Source organism: Fistularia commersonii, chromosome 23, assembly GCF_037954325.1.
Source record: "Fistularia commersonii isolate RoL2024-O1a breed Wild chromosome 23, RoL_Fcom_v1.0, whole genome shotgun sequence".
NCBI lineage: Eukaryota > Metazoa > Chordata > Actinopteri > Syngnathiformes > Fistulariidae > Fistularia > Fistularia commersonii.
In genome coordinates, this window is record NC_141306.1 from 8,390,463 (window position 1) to 8,403,970 (window position 13,508).

General features: G+C 43.1%; 1 protein-coding gene across 1 annotated transcript; it reads left to right on the plus strand.

The window, feature by feature from the left end:
• The first annotated feature begins 949 nt into the window (after positions 1-949).
• Positions 950-11,760, plus strand: mpp2a (MAGUK p55 scaffold protein 2a). Its single transcript, XM_086171119.1, has 14 exons — positions 950-1,024; positions 2,676-2,724; positions 3,131-3,231; positions 3,483-3,641; positions 3,743-3,916; positions 5,444-5,551; positions 6,644-6,763; positions 8,274-8,405; positions 8,516-8,618; positions 9,383-9,451; positions 9,546-9,707; positions 9,855-10,057; positions 11,237-11,365; positions 11,463-11,760. The coding sequence occupies exons 2-14, from the start codon at positions 2,694-2,696 to the stop codon at positions 11,637-11,639; spliced, it is 1,668 nt and encodes a 555-aa protein (XP_086027245.1). The 5' UTR covers positions 950-1,024; positions 2,676-2,693; the 3' UTR covers positions 11,640-11,760.
• The last annotated feature ends 1,748 nt before the right edge of the window (positions 11,761-13,508 follow it).

The window sequence follows — 13,508 nt, forward strand, 5'->3', positions numbered from 1 at the left end:
TAAAAATGATCACAAATTCAGTATGACTTCGATTTCAATCGATCTTTTGTATGCACACACACGCACACACACACACACATACACACACACACACACACACACACACACACACACACACACACACACACACACACACACATTTTAGCCGATAAAAAGAAAATTACCCAAATTATAAGAACACAAGGATCTGACCCAACTGTTTGTATCAGTTTAATATATGATGTAGATTTCAGCACATTAAAATAATGAATCAAAAATGTGATAGGTATACTGAACAACTCCAAAACCAGCTCTGACCTTTTGGACACACACACACACACACACACACACACACACACACACACACACACAAACACACACACACACACAGTAAGCTAAATATAAGACTATTCCATATGGAACTTCAGTGAGTACAGGACTGTCTCAGAAAATTAGAATATTGTGATAAAGTTCTTCATCTTCTGTAATGCAATTAAAAAAACAAAAATTTACTTTTTCATGACATTCTAATATTTTGAGATAGAATTTTTGAGTTTTCTTAAGATGTAAGGCATAATCAGGAATATTAAAATAATAAAAGGCTTGCAATATTTCAGTTGATTTCTAATGAATCCAGTATGTATAACATTTTTGTTTTTTTAATTTCATTATTGAAGATAAGGAACTTTATCACAATATTCTAATTTTCTGAGACAGTCCTGTAAGTCTCCATAGACTTAAGAGCCAGAAACATATATTTCAAATGCAATGTGCTGAAAAAGTAGTTTCAGTTTCATTTTCAACCTAACTCAATCAATCAATCAATCAATCAATCAATCAATCAATCAATCAATCAATCAATCAATCAATCAATCAATCAGGGTGAAGGTCCAATGACTGCAGAAGCTTTTATTCTGAAGTGAAAGCGGAAGTCATTTGCATTTCTCATCCCATTTCCGTGGCCTGAGGCGGAGAAGAGGCTGGACGACAACAAGAATCACGCGACACGCCACGGTCCACGGAACACGCACCCGTTCCACGACAGGTACCGACGGGTCGCTACGTGTTTTTTTATTCCCCCTCCTTCCGTCCCCACGCAGGTCGGCTCCTGCAGCGTGACGTCCGGGCCGTGGCGTTTTGAATCCGTGTTTTTTCGTGGGGTCCCGTTGTCTCCTCGGTGGGAAGCAGGTGTGCGGCCGCCCTTTGTTTTGTTTGTGCGTGGGTGCGCGGTTTTACGCACGCTCACGTGCACGAAACATGTCTCATTATATTCACGCGTGACCGAAAATATGAAGCATGAGAAGATGGGTTGCAACACGGGAACAGATGGAGGATAGTGGGAGGCAGGGCGGTGATGGAGGAGGAAAGTCACGCGTGTGCGTGGATGTGAGTGGGAGGTCGTGGCCGTGAGGTGATTCCCTAAAAGTCAGATTATTTTTTTTTGTTTTTTTTCCATTGATTCCACCAGGACAAACAAACAAACAAACAAACAAACAAAGGTGCATCGCAGTTCCAGTACTATTAAATATTGAGAAATACTCTTCTTCCCCTGATACTATACTTAAAAACCCCAAATTGAAGTATTATCTCCAAAGATGCATCTTTCAGATGCGACGTGAAAGAAAAAAAAACTTATTTTTCTCTCCACCAGTTATGCAGATCCCAGTGTCAGAAATATGTGTGGACACACTTATTATTCCTTTCCAAAAGTGTCGGTTCTGCCTCCTCATAATGCTGTCTATTGTGGTGGCGGTGCATATATTAGCTGCGCTCTTTCTTTACTTTGGCTGGAGGAGGGGTGGGGTGAAACATTTGCATATTATTGAAAATGTTCCAGAAATGTTGCTCATTTCAAGCACTTGCTGGTTTAAGAAAAAAAAGAAATTGCAATTTTATGTAATCACTATGATAATATTTAGACCTCCTGAAGATCCTGATTTGTTTAAAATGAAAGTATTTCGCATTATTCCGAGGATGTGTTTTGCCCTTTTCTCCTGAACCAATCAGGATGCAGAATCAAAGTTTTTTTTTTTTTTTTAAATTTTTGCCCGATTTCTCATCTCTATGAACTATATCTGCGATGGGATGATGACATCATTTAAATGTTTTGCATCTCCAACTGATGTGCTTGGCAAGGACAGCCGTTCCAGTTCGGCCCGATTTAAATCGATTTAAATTTTACAGAGAATCTGCTTTTTCTCCGCTTAGAAACAAGAGATTCAAAGCTTTTATCATCACGTGCACGGTGTAGAAACCTGTGTTTTGCTGCACGGTGAAATTCCTACTTTGCTGTCTGCAGTGCCTTTAAATATGGAAGAGCGTAAACATTATCATAAATATGATTATATATTTGTGGGTGTGACCTTTCAGTTTGCGTGCCGTGAAAGGTCGTTGCCGACGTCGATACCGACGCAAAACAACCGAGTCGTGATAAACATTGAGATACCGCATGATCTGGAAAAAACAATAGAATCATGTTTGTTTAATAAACACGCGCAAATGGTGCTTTTCTTGATCCCGCCAGTAAAACGGCTATAAAAACGGAGGAGGAAAATTGATATTTATCTCCTCCCCGCATCCGAATCACTCCTCGAGGGTTCTCGCAGACGACATCGGGCGTGACGGCGCCCGAGTCGTGACTCGCCGAGGCAAACGCTGGATAAAAACACTAAAACTTTTGTGTCCCTCTCTCTCAGATTGACCGAAGCACTGCCATGCCCGTGGCCTCCACCAGGACAGACCCTGGTGAGACTGGACCTCTTACTCCTCCGTCGCTCCTCTGACCGTTCACTTTTTGTCACTTTTTATGTCTTCCCTCGCACCCTCCAAACGCAGCGTTTGCGACCTGTGTTTATTATGTCAGGAACACCTACAGCAGCGGTCGGGAACCTACGGCTCTTCCGGCTCGCAGACAGTTTTGAGTTGAAAAAGAAAAAAATCAGTTTGGAACTGATTTTTAAAATACTTGTGATGTTTCTTCCTAGTATTACGTCATTTATTCGTCTGTCCTAAAACAACTCTAAGGACACTGAAAACTGTTGTTACAGCCTCAGTCATTTTCTTCTTTCACTAAGCATAGCCCCAAATCATTTGCTTGTACATATAAATATATGTGTGTGTGTGTGTGTGTGTGTGTGTGTGTGTGTTACAGTACCCCAGGTGCAGGACACCATGAGTGACAGTACCACCAGCTCCACCACCGCCAATGACCTGGACCTTATCTACCTCAAAGGCATCATGGAGTGCCCTTTGGTGTGGTATACACACACACACACACACACAGAAACACACACACACACACACACACACACACACACACACACACACACACACACACACAGAAACAGCATTACTACTTAAACTCCTTGAGAAACAACAGAATTATTTTATACATATATCTGTGTGTGTGTGTGTGTGTGTGTGTGTGTGTGTGTGTGTGTGTGTGTGTGTGTGTGTGTGTGTGTGTGTGTGTGTGTGTGTGTGTGTGTGTGTGTGTGTGTCAGGAGGAAGAGGAAGGACTGCTGAAGGAGCAATATCTGTCTCCTGTGCGGGAGAACAACGTGGAGCTCCTGCAGGAGATCCTCAGAGATCTAGACCCCTTCACACACAACTGTGACTCGGCCGCAGAGCTCGCCCGCATACTAACACAACCGCATTTTCAGGTGCCACACACACACACACACATCCCGTCTTCTATTTCCTCCATCTGTATCACTGACACATGCAATTTGTATTTCCCCCCCCCCTTCGTTGGTGTTATCAGTCTCTACTGGAGACTCATGACTCGGTGGCGTCCCAGGTGGCTGAGAGCCCCCCGCCCAGTCCCTGTGACTTCGGTAGCCATGAGTCGGACCAAGAAGGGCAGCCGAGCAACGCCCCCCTGCTCCAGGACGCCGTTCGTATGGTCGGCATACGGAAAGTCTCAGGGGAGCATCTGGTAGGTGTTTTCCAAACCTCTGATTTCAAGCAGAACGACAGAAATACAATGTTTAAAGCAGCGCTTTTACAGGGGAACCTTGACTTACGGATACGAGCTTCCGCTTAGTCGATTTTTGCTTCGGAGATACAAGTCCAGACCTGAGTTACAAGCAAGCGGAACAAGCTGTCTGTGTATTGGCGTTTTAAAAACAGTCGTACGTGTCTTGCGCCACTCGGCGGCCCGGCGAAAACGATTAAAAAAACATGAGCGAGGCGAAGTGTGCGTGTCGCCGACTTGTCTGTAAAGAGATCGAGAATTTCGGTGAGAACGGCATCATTTGTGAGACATTTATGGAGAAATGTCAACGCACGAGGCTTCGGAAGAGTCATTCAAAGCCAGTAAGGGGTCGGTTTGATCATTCTGAAAAGAGGACCAGTTGCTAAATTAGGTTTAGTGATAAAAAGCAGCAAAGTGTGCAAGTTAAATTTAAAGTTTGTAGTGACTAAGTTACTAAAAACTCCCCAGACCTCCTCTGTCGTCCTATCTTTTCCGTATACAGTGATCCCTCGCTATAACGCGGTTTACTTTTCACGGTTTCGCTACTTCACGGATTTGCATCGTGCGTTGTGTTCTGCGTTCTGATTGGCTAAAAAGCCACCCCGCTTCTTCTCTACCTGTGCGTCAATAACGTTGCAGTTTAATATGTGCAGGTACGTAAAACAGCTTTGCCAAATTTACATTACGTACGCGCAAATTCTCTCGCAATTTCGAGTTTCTCTAAAACCCATAATGTTGACGGGCAGGGCCCAAAAGGCAGCGGAAGATGCTATCTATCGCAGATAAAGTTAAACTTCTGGACACGCTAAGGGAAGGTAAAAGCTATGCGGCTGTAGGTCGGCATTACGGAATTAATGTATCTTCCGTTCGTTCCAAAGTCCGACTGTACTTTGTATTTTTTTCATGATCATTTTTAATTTTCTCCCGTTTAATCCAATTACTCAGGTCGCGGCGGGCGGTGCTAATCTCCAAAATTTGAAGCCTTCTGTTCACATTGATGATTAAAATTATTATTTGACAGTACAGTACAGAAGTTATTTGTTGAAAAAAACGTTTCTAAAGCACGGTACTTTTATTTGTGAAACAAATGATTGAGCCTGTAAAATGGTTCGTTCTTTCTTTTCAATGTATAATAGAGTATTTAATTGTATAATAATTGTAAAAAAAAAAAAGGTTTCTACTTCACGGGTTCTTTTTGGAACGTAAACCCCGCGAAAAACAAGGGAATACTGTATACACTTTATACAACCAGTTTGTTCCGCACATTCTCTTATGTTTTAATATTTTTATACATTATTGATGAATTACATTTTACGAACTTAGACGTTTGATAAGTTGAGTTGTTATTGTGCTGGTACCGAGTACGCTAATACACGATGGAGATGCTCAGCGAAGTGATTTTGCGGCAGCAGATATCGGAAAGTTTCCAATTCCTCGCCAAACTTCTTATCAACTGAACACAGAAGGGGCTTCACGGATGTGTTTCAGGGCGTGACGTTCAAAGTGGAGGACGGCGAGCTGGTGATAGCGCGCATTCTCCACGGAGGCATGATCGACCAGCAAGGGCTGCTGCGCATCGGGGACATCATCAAAGAGGTGAGAGGCGAGGTTAAGAAAATGTCTCTCCGCTCGTGTTACGGACATTTGGACCGAGACCGAAGTTGGACATTAGACCCGCGACCGCGATATGAAAAGTCAACCCGACAGCTCCGGAACAGATGGATATTCACGGTCGCGTCCTCTAATTGAAATGAGAGGATGTGGAACTAATTTTGGCTTCATCACTTCGAGCTGCTCTCGAACCTCGAGAGGGAAAATCTATTTCTTTGTCTTGTCCGATTAGAAACGGGTCGCATTTAAAACGGACTTTCCAAGCCCAAACAGATTCAAACTAATGGCACAAAAAGAAACTCTCATGCGTTTCTTTATTAATCGAAAACCACGCTATCCATTTTTTTTTTTTTAAAAACCCGTCGTGTCCAGCGGTCCCCAAACTACAGCCCGCCTCCACATTTTGCCCGGCCCCTGAGCAATACCAGAGATGCATTAGGATTTTAAAATCATAATGCAATAATGATACAAATTTAATCATAATGAAATCTACTGGGATAAAATCCTGTCTACAACCATATTGGTAGTGACATGTGTCGTGTTGGTATCAAGATAAGATAAGAACAACTTTATTTATCCCGAAGGAAATTGTTGTGCCAGAGTTTCAAGCAAAACATAACAATAATAGATAATAGTAGGAAGGAGGGAGAATAAGAAATACAATAAAATATAAAGTGTCAAAGTTAAGGCTATCAAGTGTTTTAAGGTCTTTCAGTTGGGTTTCATAGCCTGCTGGTCTTTTTTTCTGTGAAAAACTTGAATAGGGTTATTTGGTTATTATTTATTTCATAAATGGTAATATTTATTCATTAGTAATGTTATTATTTATTTTCTGATTTTTTTTTCCTTTTTTTTTTTTTTTTTCCTGTCAAGATCCCAGAAAGGGTTAATTTTTGGTTAATGTGTGGCTTTCTGGAAAACAATAAATGTTCAAGTTTAGACACCTCTGCGATTGTCACACTTTTTGTTACAAACTGGCCCGGCCCCCCGTCAGAGAAGGGAAAAGTTATTTGGCCCTCTCAGGAAAAAGTTTGGAGACCCCTGGCGTGGACCTTCAGTGTCTCGTGCTGCTTGCAGGTGAACGGACGAGAGGTTGGCCAGGACCCCAGAGTGCTGCAGGAGGAGCTGCAGGCAGCCAGTGGGGGCGTCGTGCTGAAGATACTGCCCAGCTACCGTGACGCTATACCGCCCAGACAGGTGCAACATCGTCCCGAGCGCCGCGGGAGAAATTCTCTTTCTTGGAGCTGAGTCGAATTCATGAGCCAAGACCGATAACGGATAGCCAATCGGTTAAATTCACCGACAGAAAAAACCCAAGAAAACTTGACCTGAAGCTCTAAAGAAGCGGTTTAAAGTGTTTTGCAGTTCTTTAAAAAGCCGGTTCCATGGTAGTGGACGAGGCAAGACGACTGATCTCAGCTCCTTTTTTATTATCATGACTTCCAGCATGTGACATCAGCGCCCCCTAGTGGCGGCTTTGGTGCAGTACAACCCTATCCTCATCGGGGTCGAATCAATGGGTTCATGTGATTACCGGCACAAATCACAGCACTGTGGGGCAGGAGAGTGTGTGTGTGGGGGTTGAGGCTTCTCTGCACAATCGCGCAGAGAAAATTAGAAATTAGTGTAAAGAGTTGCAGCTCCACGAAGCCCGTAACTCGGGAATCGCGAGCGGTCTTATCGATGACCCGATTAGGCGTCCTCCCGTTTCGTATCCTCTCGCCACTTGTGAACCACAAGTTGTATTCACTGTCCACATAATGTCACGGAAACGGAAAGAAATGTCATTTAGTGCAAGGGTCGGCAACCCGCGGCTCCGGAGCTGCATGCAGCTCTTTGATCCCTCTGTCGCGGCTCCCTGTGGCTTTTGAAAATAAATTACGAGTATTTAATTAAAACGTATTTTATTTTAGTTTGTTCATTTTTTAAATGGAATTTAAATGGCGATCTTATAACATATAGATAGAATTGATTTAAATATTTTTGTCGCTCTTAATTGGCAACTGCACGTGCCAGTAAAAGGATGACGGCACACAGAAAGGACAGCATTTTCGGTTTCCTGCTGGTGGATAATTTTTTTCATTAATAAAGATATAATGACTCAAATAGACAATGAGTATTCTGCTTGAAAGTAACTTTCAACCCAACGTCTTTTTTTCTGAGTTCAAAATTTTTTGTTAATTTTTTAAATGGAATTTAAATGGCAATCTTATAACATATAAATAGAATTAATTTAAATATTTTTGTCGCTCTTAATTGGCAACTGCACGCGCCAGTAAAAGGATGACGGCACACAGAAAGGACAGCATTTTCGGTTTCCTGCCAGTGGATAATTTTTTTCATGAATAAAAATAAAATGACTCAAATAGACAATGAGTATTCTGCTTAAAAGTAACTTTCAACCCAACGTCTTTTTTTCTGAGTTCAAAATTTTTTGTTGCATGCAAAAATATAATTTAGTTTTCTCTGCAGTTGTTCATTGATTTTATAAACATGCAACACATATTTTGTTTATACATAGCATGAAGGCAAAAAAAACCCCAAAACATTATATGCTGTGTTTATTCATTTTAAATTTCAAAGGGGTTCTGTGGCTCTCTGTGTTTTCTTTACTGTGGGAAAATGGATCTAAATGGCTCTTTGAGTGGTAAAGGTTGCCGACCCTTGGTTTAGTGCATTTAAGTACTTTATATGCGTGTTGTTCCAGGTGTTCTTCAAATGTCATTATGACTACAACCCAGCCAATGACAACCTGATTCCCTGCAAGGAGGCGGGGCTAAGGTTCGAGACGGGCGACATCCTGCAGATAGTCAACCAGGACGACGTCAACTGGTGGCAGGTGAGGTGTCGGGAGAACCCGCACGAATATCTGCATTCTCCGTTTTCTCTGACTGGTTCATATTCAGCCAAAATAAAAAGCAAATCTGCGCATCATGTCGTCCCACGCAGGCGCGTCACGTGGAGGGCGGGAGCGCCGGCCTGATTCCCAGTCAGATGCTGGAAGAGAAGAGGAAGGCGTTTGTGAAGAGGGACGTGGAGCTGGCGCCTGCAGGTAAAAGATGTGAAATTACATTACATTACATTACATTACATTTGGCAGATGCTTTTATCCAAAGCGACTTACAATAGAGGACATAAGGACTGCAAATAACACTTGCAAATACAAGATGCACAGGAAATATACAGAACAGTAAGCTTGGGTTAGTGAGTTGTTTTTTTTTTTTTTTTTGACAAAGACGTACACAAACGTACACATACACACACACACTGCATAGCCTAACTTGGTGCCTAACCTGATCTGGGGCAGTTCAAGCATCAGTGCAGTAAATAGTCCTGAAAGTGAAAAGTTTTTATCTGTTTCTGGAAGGTTGAGAGAGATGATGCTAGTCTTGTTGCTTCTGGAAGTTTGCTCCACCTGAGGTAGTAGAACTGAGAACAGTTTTGCCTGAGATCACTTAGAGCGAGCAAAAGGTACTGCTAGTCGGTTTGTATAAGAGGAATTAAATGCATGTAACACACAATTTAATGAGGGATGGAAATTCTGCTGAGAGTGAAAGGTGTCGCGGTAGTTTAGCGCCAATGACAGTTTGGATAGGATCCTGCAGAACAAGCAGTATGGATAGCCAATGAATGAATAGTCTGTCATTGTCAGCGCTTATTAGTATTTTGAACTTTAAACTTCCGAATAAAAACAGTTTCATCAATCAGAAGATGCACGTTTCCCAAAGCTTGAAGGACAAGGTCACTCACGTCCGTCTGCAGTTGAAAAACATGATTTTAACTGTTTGTTTTCATGAATGCACATTTTTTTGACAGGGAATCTGTGCACCGGAGTTGGAGGAAAAAAGAAGAAAAAGATGATGTACGTGACCACCAAGAATGCAGGTAAGAAGCCATATTTAGAAAATAGATTTTTTTTTTCTTTTCGCTCATTTTGTCGCCCGTGAGATGCATCTTTCCTTTGTTTTATTTGCGCAAGAGTTTGACCGACACGAGATACTGCTCTACGAGGAGGTGGCCAAGGTTCCCCCGTTCAAGAGGAAAACCCTGATTCTGATCGGCGCTCAGGGCGTGGGCCGACGGAGACTCAAGAACAAGCTTCTCCTCAGGGATCCACAAATTTTCGGAACCACGATTCCATGTATGATACCATAACAAAAGGAGCGGGGATTTTCATTTCAATAATTTAACGAATTACTGGCTGGATTTTCAACTGAAAATCACCGGAAATGTAAAGCGATTTGAAATAAACACAGTTTGACAATATTCCCCTCGCCGCCCCTTCCAGATACTTCTCGGAAGCCCAAAAAGGGGGAGCGCGAGAGTCGAATGTACGCCTTCACCTCCCGCGGCAAGATGGAGGCGGACATCAAGAACGGCCAGTACCTGGAACACGGAGAGTATGACGGCAACTTGTACGGGACCAAGATGGATTCCATACATGAGGTGGTGGAGGCAGGACGTGTCTGCATACTGGACGCCAACCCTCAGGTATGTTTGAACCGCGGCGGTAGCCTTACAGTTTGGGAAAAAGGAGATGCACCATGGGGGGAAAATTCAGGGTTTTCCATCTTTTAGTATTTATATGATCCTCTAGGACAGGTGTGCGCAATATGTTCGGTCGATCGCAAAGGTAGTGTGTGTAGATCGCATGGCATTAAAACGTCAACGTCAGCCCGTCATCCTCACTATGAAATTTGGCACTCGACTGACAGTCGGTCTGTTCAATCCGACCTTTTCTGACACAGGCGTCACTGCGCACGTGCACCTAGCGAGCTAGCGACTTAACCTCCAATTTATGTCTCCTAACTTATGGGTATAAAAATGAGTGTGGGAGCTGGACCAAGTAAAAAGATTAAAACGTATCACTTCCATATGGAATGGGAGGTCGACTTTTTTTTTACTATGTCGTTTTCAAAGTGTGTTCGCCTCATCTGCCGGTTTGCAGTTGCTATACCGAAAAAGGGAAACGTGGAGCGGCGTTTTCAGACCGTTCATAAAAACTACAAAACTGAAAAATCCGAAAAGTGAGCCGAGAAGGAGAAAGGAGAAAGGAGCTAAAATCCCAGCTATCAGGACAGCGGTCATTTTTCTCCCAGCTAATTTCAACTATGCTGCTGACTCCATTCAAGTCATCAGAATGAGGTATTTACCAAAAAAGTACTCTGTTGTAGTGTGCCATAAGGGTTCATGCAAGATCCACAAACATTTATTGTGTTAAATATACTCAGTAGATATATCAATAAATATATATTCAGCATTTCTAGTTGAGGTAGATCATTTTCACATGGTCATTTGAAAAGTAGCTCACAGGCTCACTGTCAGCTCTCTAAAGAGGCCCGTGTTTTGTCACCGTTGCAACATCGGGGTTTTTACTCACATTTGAAGTCCCACACACGTTCGGTGATTCCTGCTTCATGGCTGCTAAGTTAAACCAGAATGGCTCCCTGCAGACGCTGAATGCCAGTAAAAAAAAAAAAAAAAAAAAAGTAATGATCTCTTGAGTCAGATGTGTGTCATGTGCCTTGCTTTAGGGCACGTCAACAGTTCCCTCTGTGAGACAGTGGAAAAAAAAAAAAAAAGAAAAAAAATCACTGTCACCGGCAAGTCGGCACCGAGACGCCTATTTATCAAGCCCCCCCTCACAGATTAATGGGATTTTCGTTTCAGTCCCTCAAAGTGCTGAGGACCTCCGAGTTCCTGCCCTTCATGGTGTTCCTTCAGGCTCCGGAATTCGAGGTGCTCAAAGCGATGAACCGCTCAGCCGTGGAGGCCGACGTGGCTGCCAAGACCCTGACGGTGAGAGGCGTTCGCCGACCGCGCCGACCGCAAGACGCGTGTCCTCGTGCCACGCCCCGCGGGTAACGCCGGGATGGGTGTTTTCCCCCCCTCGCAGGACGAGGAGCTGCAGAGGACGTGCGACGAGAGCGGCAAGATCCAGGCGGCTTACGGCCACTACTTCGACCTCTGCATCGTCAACAACAACCTGGATGAAACCTACCGCTCCGTCAAAGCCGCCCTGGAAACCGTTTCCAAAAACCCCCAGTGGGTCCCCGTCACCTGGGTTTTCTAGAAGGTGGGGTCGGGACGGTGGCGGCGGCGGCCGAGAAAAGAACCGTCGGGACTGGAAACGCACATTGATAATGAATATTTCCGTTCAGATTCGCTTCCCCCCTTAGCGGTAGCTTAGCATCTCGAAGTACATTTCGTGCTCTTGCCTGGGCGTCGGGAGGGTTTTTTTTTTGCCAAACACTTGACTGTTGAAAAATGATTAGACGGTTCGATTCACGGTTTACTTGAGAGGAAAAGGGCAAAAATCAGAGTTAATAATCATTTTGGAACACGAGTGAAGCAGCAGTGTGTGTGTCAATGCTCGTGTGTTTAGTGTGAGAGTGTGTTTTCCACAGAAGTGTGTATGTTTTTACCGTGCCATTACTCTCAGTGATCAGCAGACAGTCATTGTTTACATGTCAGGAGATCAAGACTCGCCTCATTTCCAAGTCTTTTAGGGCTAAATGTGACGGGGGCTGCGTGCAGAATACACCTTATTTTCCTTGCATTCGCTAAAATGAGCGTGTTCTGCTAAATCTGCTAAAAGTCAAGTGTTTTTTAAGGTCTAAGAGATTCAAAAAAACAGTTACCGCCTGCAAGGCAGAGTTGAACTCAGCTGACGCCATACAGAGCACAACCAGCCTATGCAACACACACACACACACACACACACACACACTGTGCCAATTTCAAGGCTTTATCTCTAATTGGAAAACCATTTAAGTGATCGACTGAGATCCGAAAGCCGCAGTTTTAACTTTGGAAAATGTGTTTAGATGTTTTTGTTTCTCGGGTTAATTTCACTCTTTTCGCGTCCTGATTAGATTTTCTGTATTCATTTCACATTTGATTGGCAGATTGAAATCTGAGGAGGATCTTTTGATCCTGCTGCCCTCAGGAGAGCATTGCAGAGAGTGAGGAAAACAACGTTTTGCAAATATTACACCGCCGGCATTTTTTTCCTTTTTTAGCTGAGAATCGCCGACTGCGGCGACACGCCTTCGCTCGGCGGCCACATTTGGACAGCAACCACGGCCGCTCGCAGGTTAGAAGCGTAGTAGCACGGCCGCAGTTTTTAACGTTTTCCCGCTTCGGCGTCACACCCGTCATCGAGCCGTGGTCTCTTTCGCTCTTGTGAGTCAGAGAACGTTTCGCCGGATTATGAACTCCGAAGCAAGTCACGAGTTACGTTGTCAAACCGATTTGGTTCGTTGTTTCCTTGAAAGGCCATTTCACATCCTTGACGGCCAACACCTGCAACTGGGGAAACAAAAAAATCTGAAAGCAGAGGAAAGAATGAACCCACTGTGATATACACTGCTCAAAAAAAATAAAGGGAACACTTAAAAAACACATCCTAGATCTAAATGAATGAAATATTCTTATGAAATACTTTGCTCTTTACACAGTTGAATGTGCTGACAACAAAATCACACAAAAATGATCAATGGAAATCAAATAAATTAACCCATGGAGGTCTGGATTAGGAATCACACTCAAAATTAAAGTGTAAAAACAAACTCCAGGCTGATCCAACTTTGATGTAATGTCCTTAAAACAAGTCAAAATGAATCTGTGTTGCTTCCTGAGTGGACGCTACGATTTCACAGAAGTGTGATTGACTTGGAGTTACATTGTGTTGTTCAAGTGTTCCCTTTATTTTTTTTGAACAGTACATATAGCTTATCAGTAATGTTTTTTTTTTTTTTTTTTTTTTTTTTTTAAGGATTTATTCAAATTAGTTGCAGAACTTTAAGCTTTATGTTCCTGAGGTGAAACTTCCGGAGTCCAGTTTCAGTCTTTTCAGACACAATTTGTTCCCTACTTTCAAGAGAATCGGACGAGAATTTCTGCCATTTATATCTGGACAGAGTCGATTCCCTTCGCTAAT

Bases quoted from the DNA above. Each gene is read 5' to 3' on its own strand.
- mpp2a (XM_086171119.1), top strand. From the start codon at position 2,694: ATGCCCGTGGCCTCCACCAGGACAGACCCTG. The intron at 3,642-3,742 runs GTGCCACACACA...TGGTGTTATCAG, and splicing joins TAACACAACCGCATTTTCAG to TCTCTACTGGAGACTCATGA. The intron at 11,366-11,462 runs GTGAGAGGCGTT...CCCCCCTCGCAG, and splicing joins TGGCTGCCAAGACCCTGACG to GACGAGGAGCTGCAGAGGAC.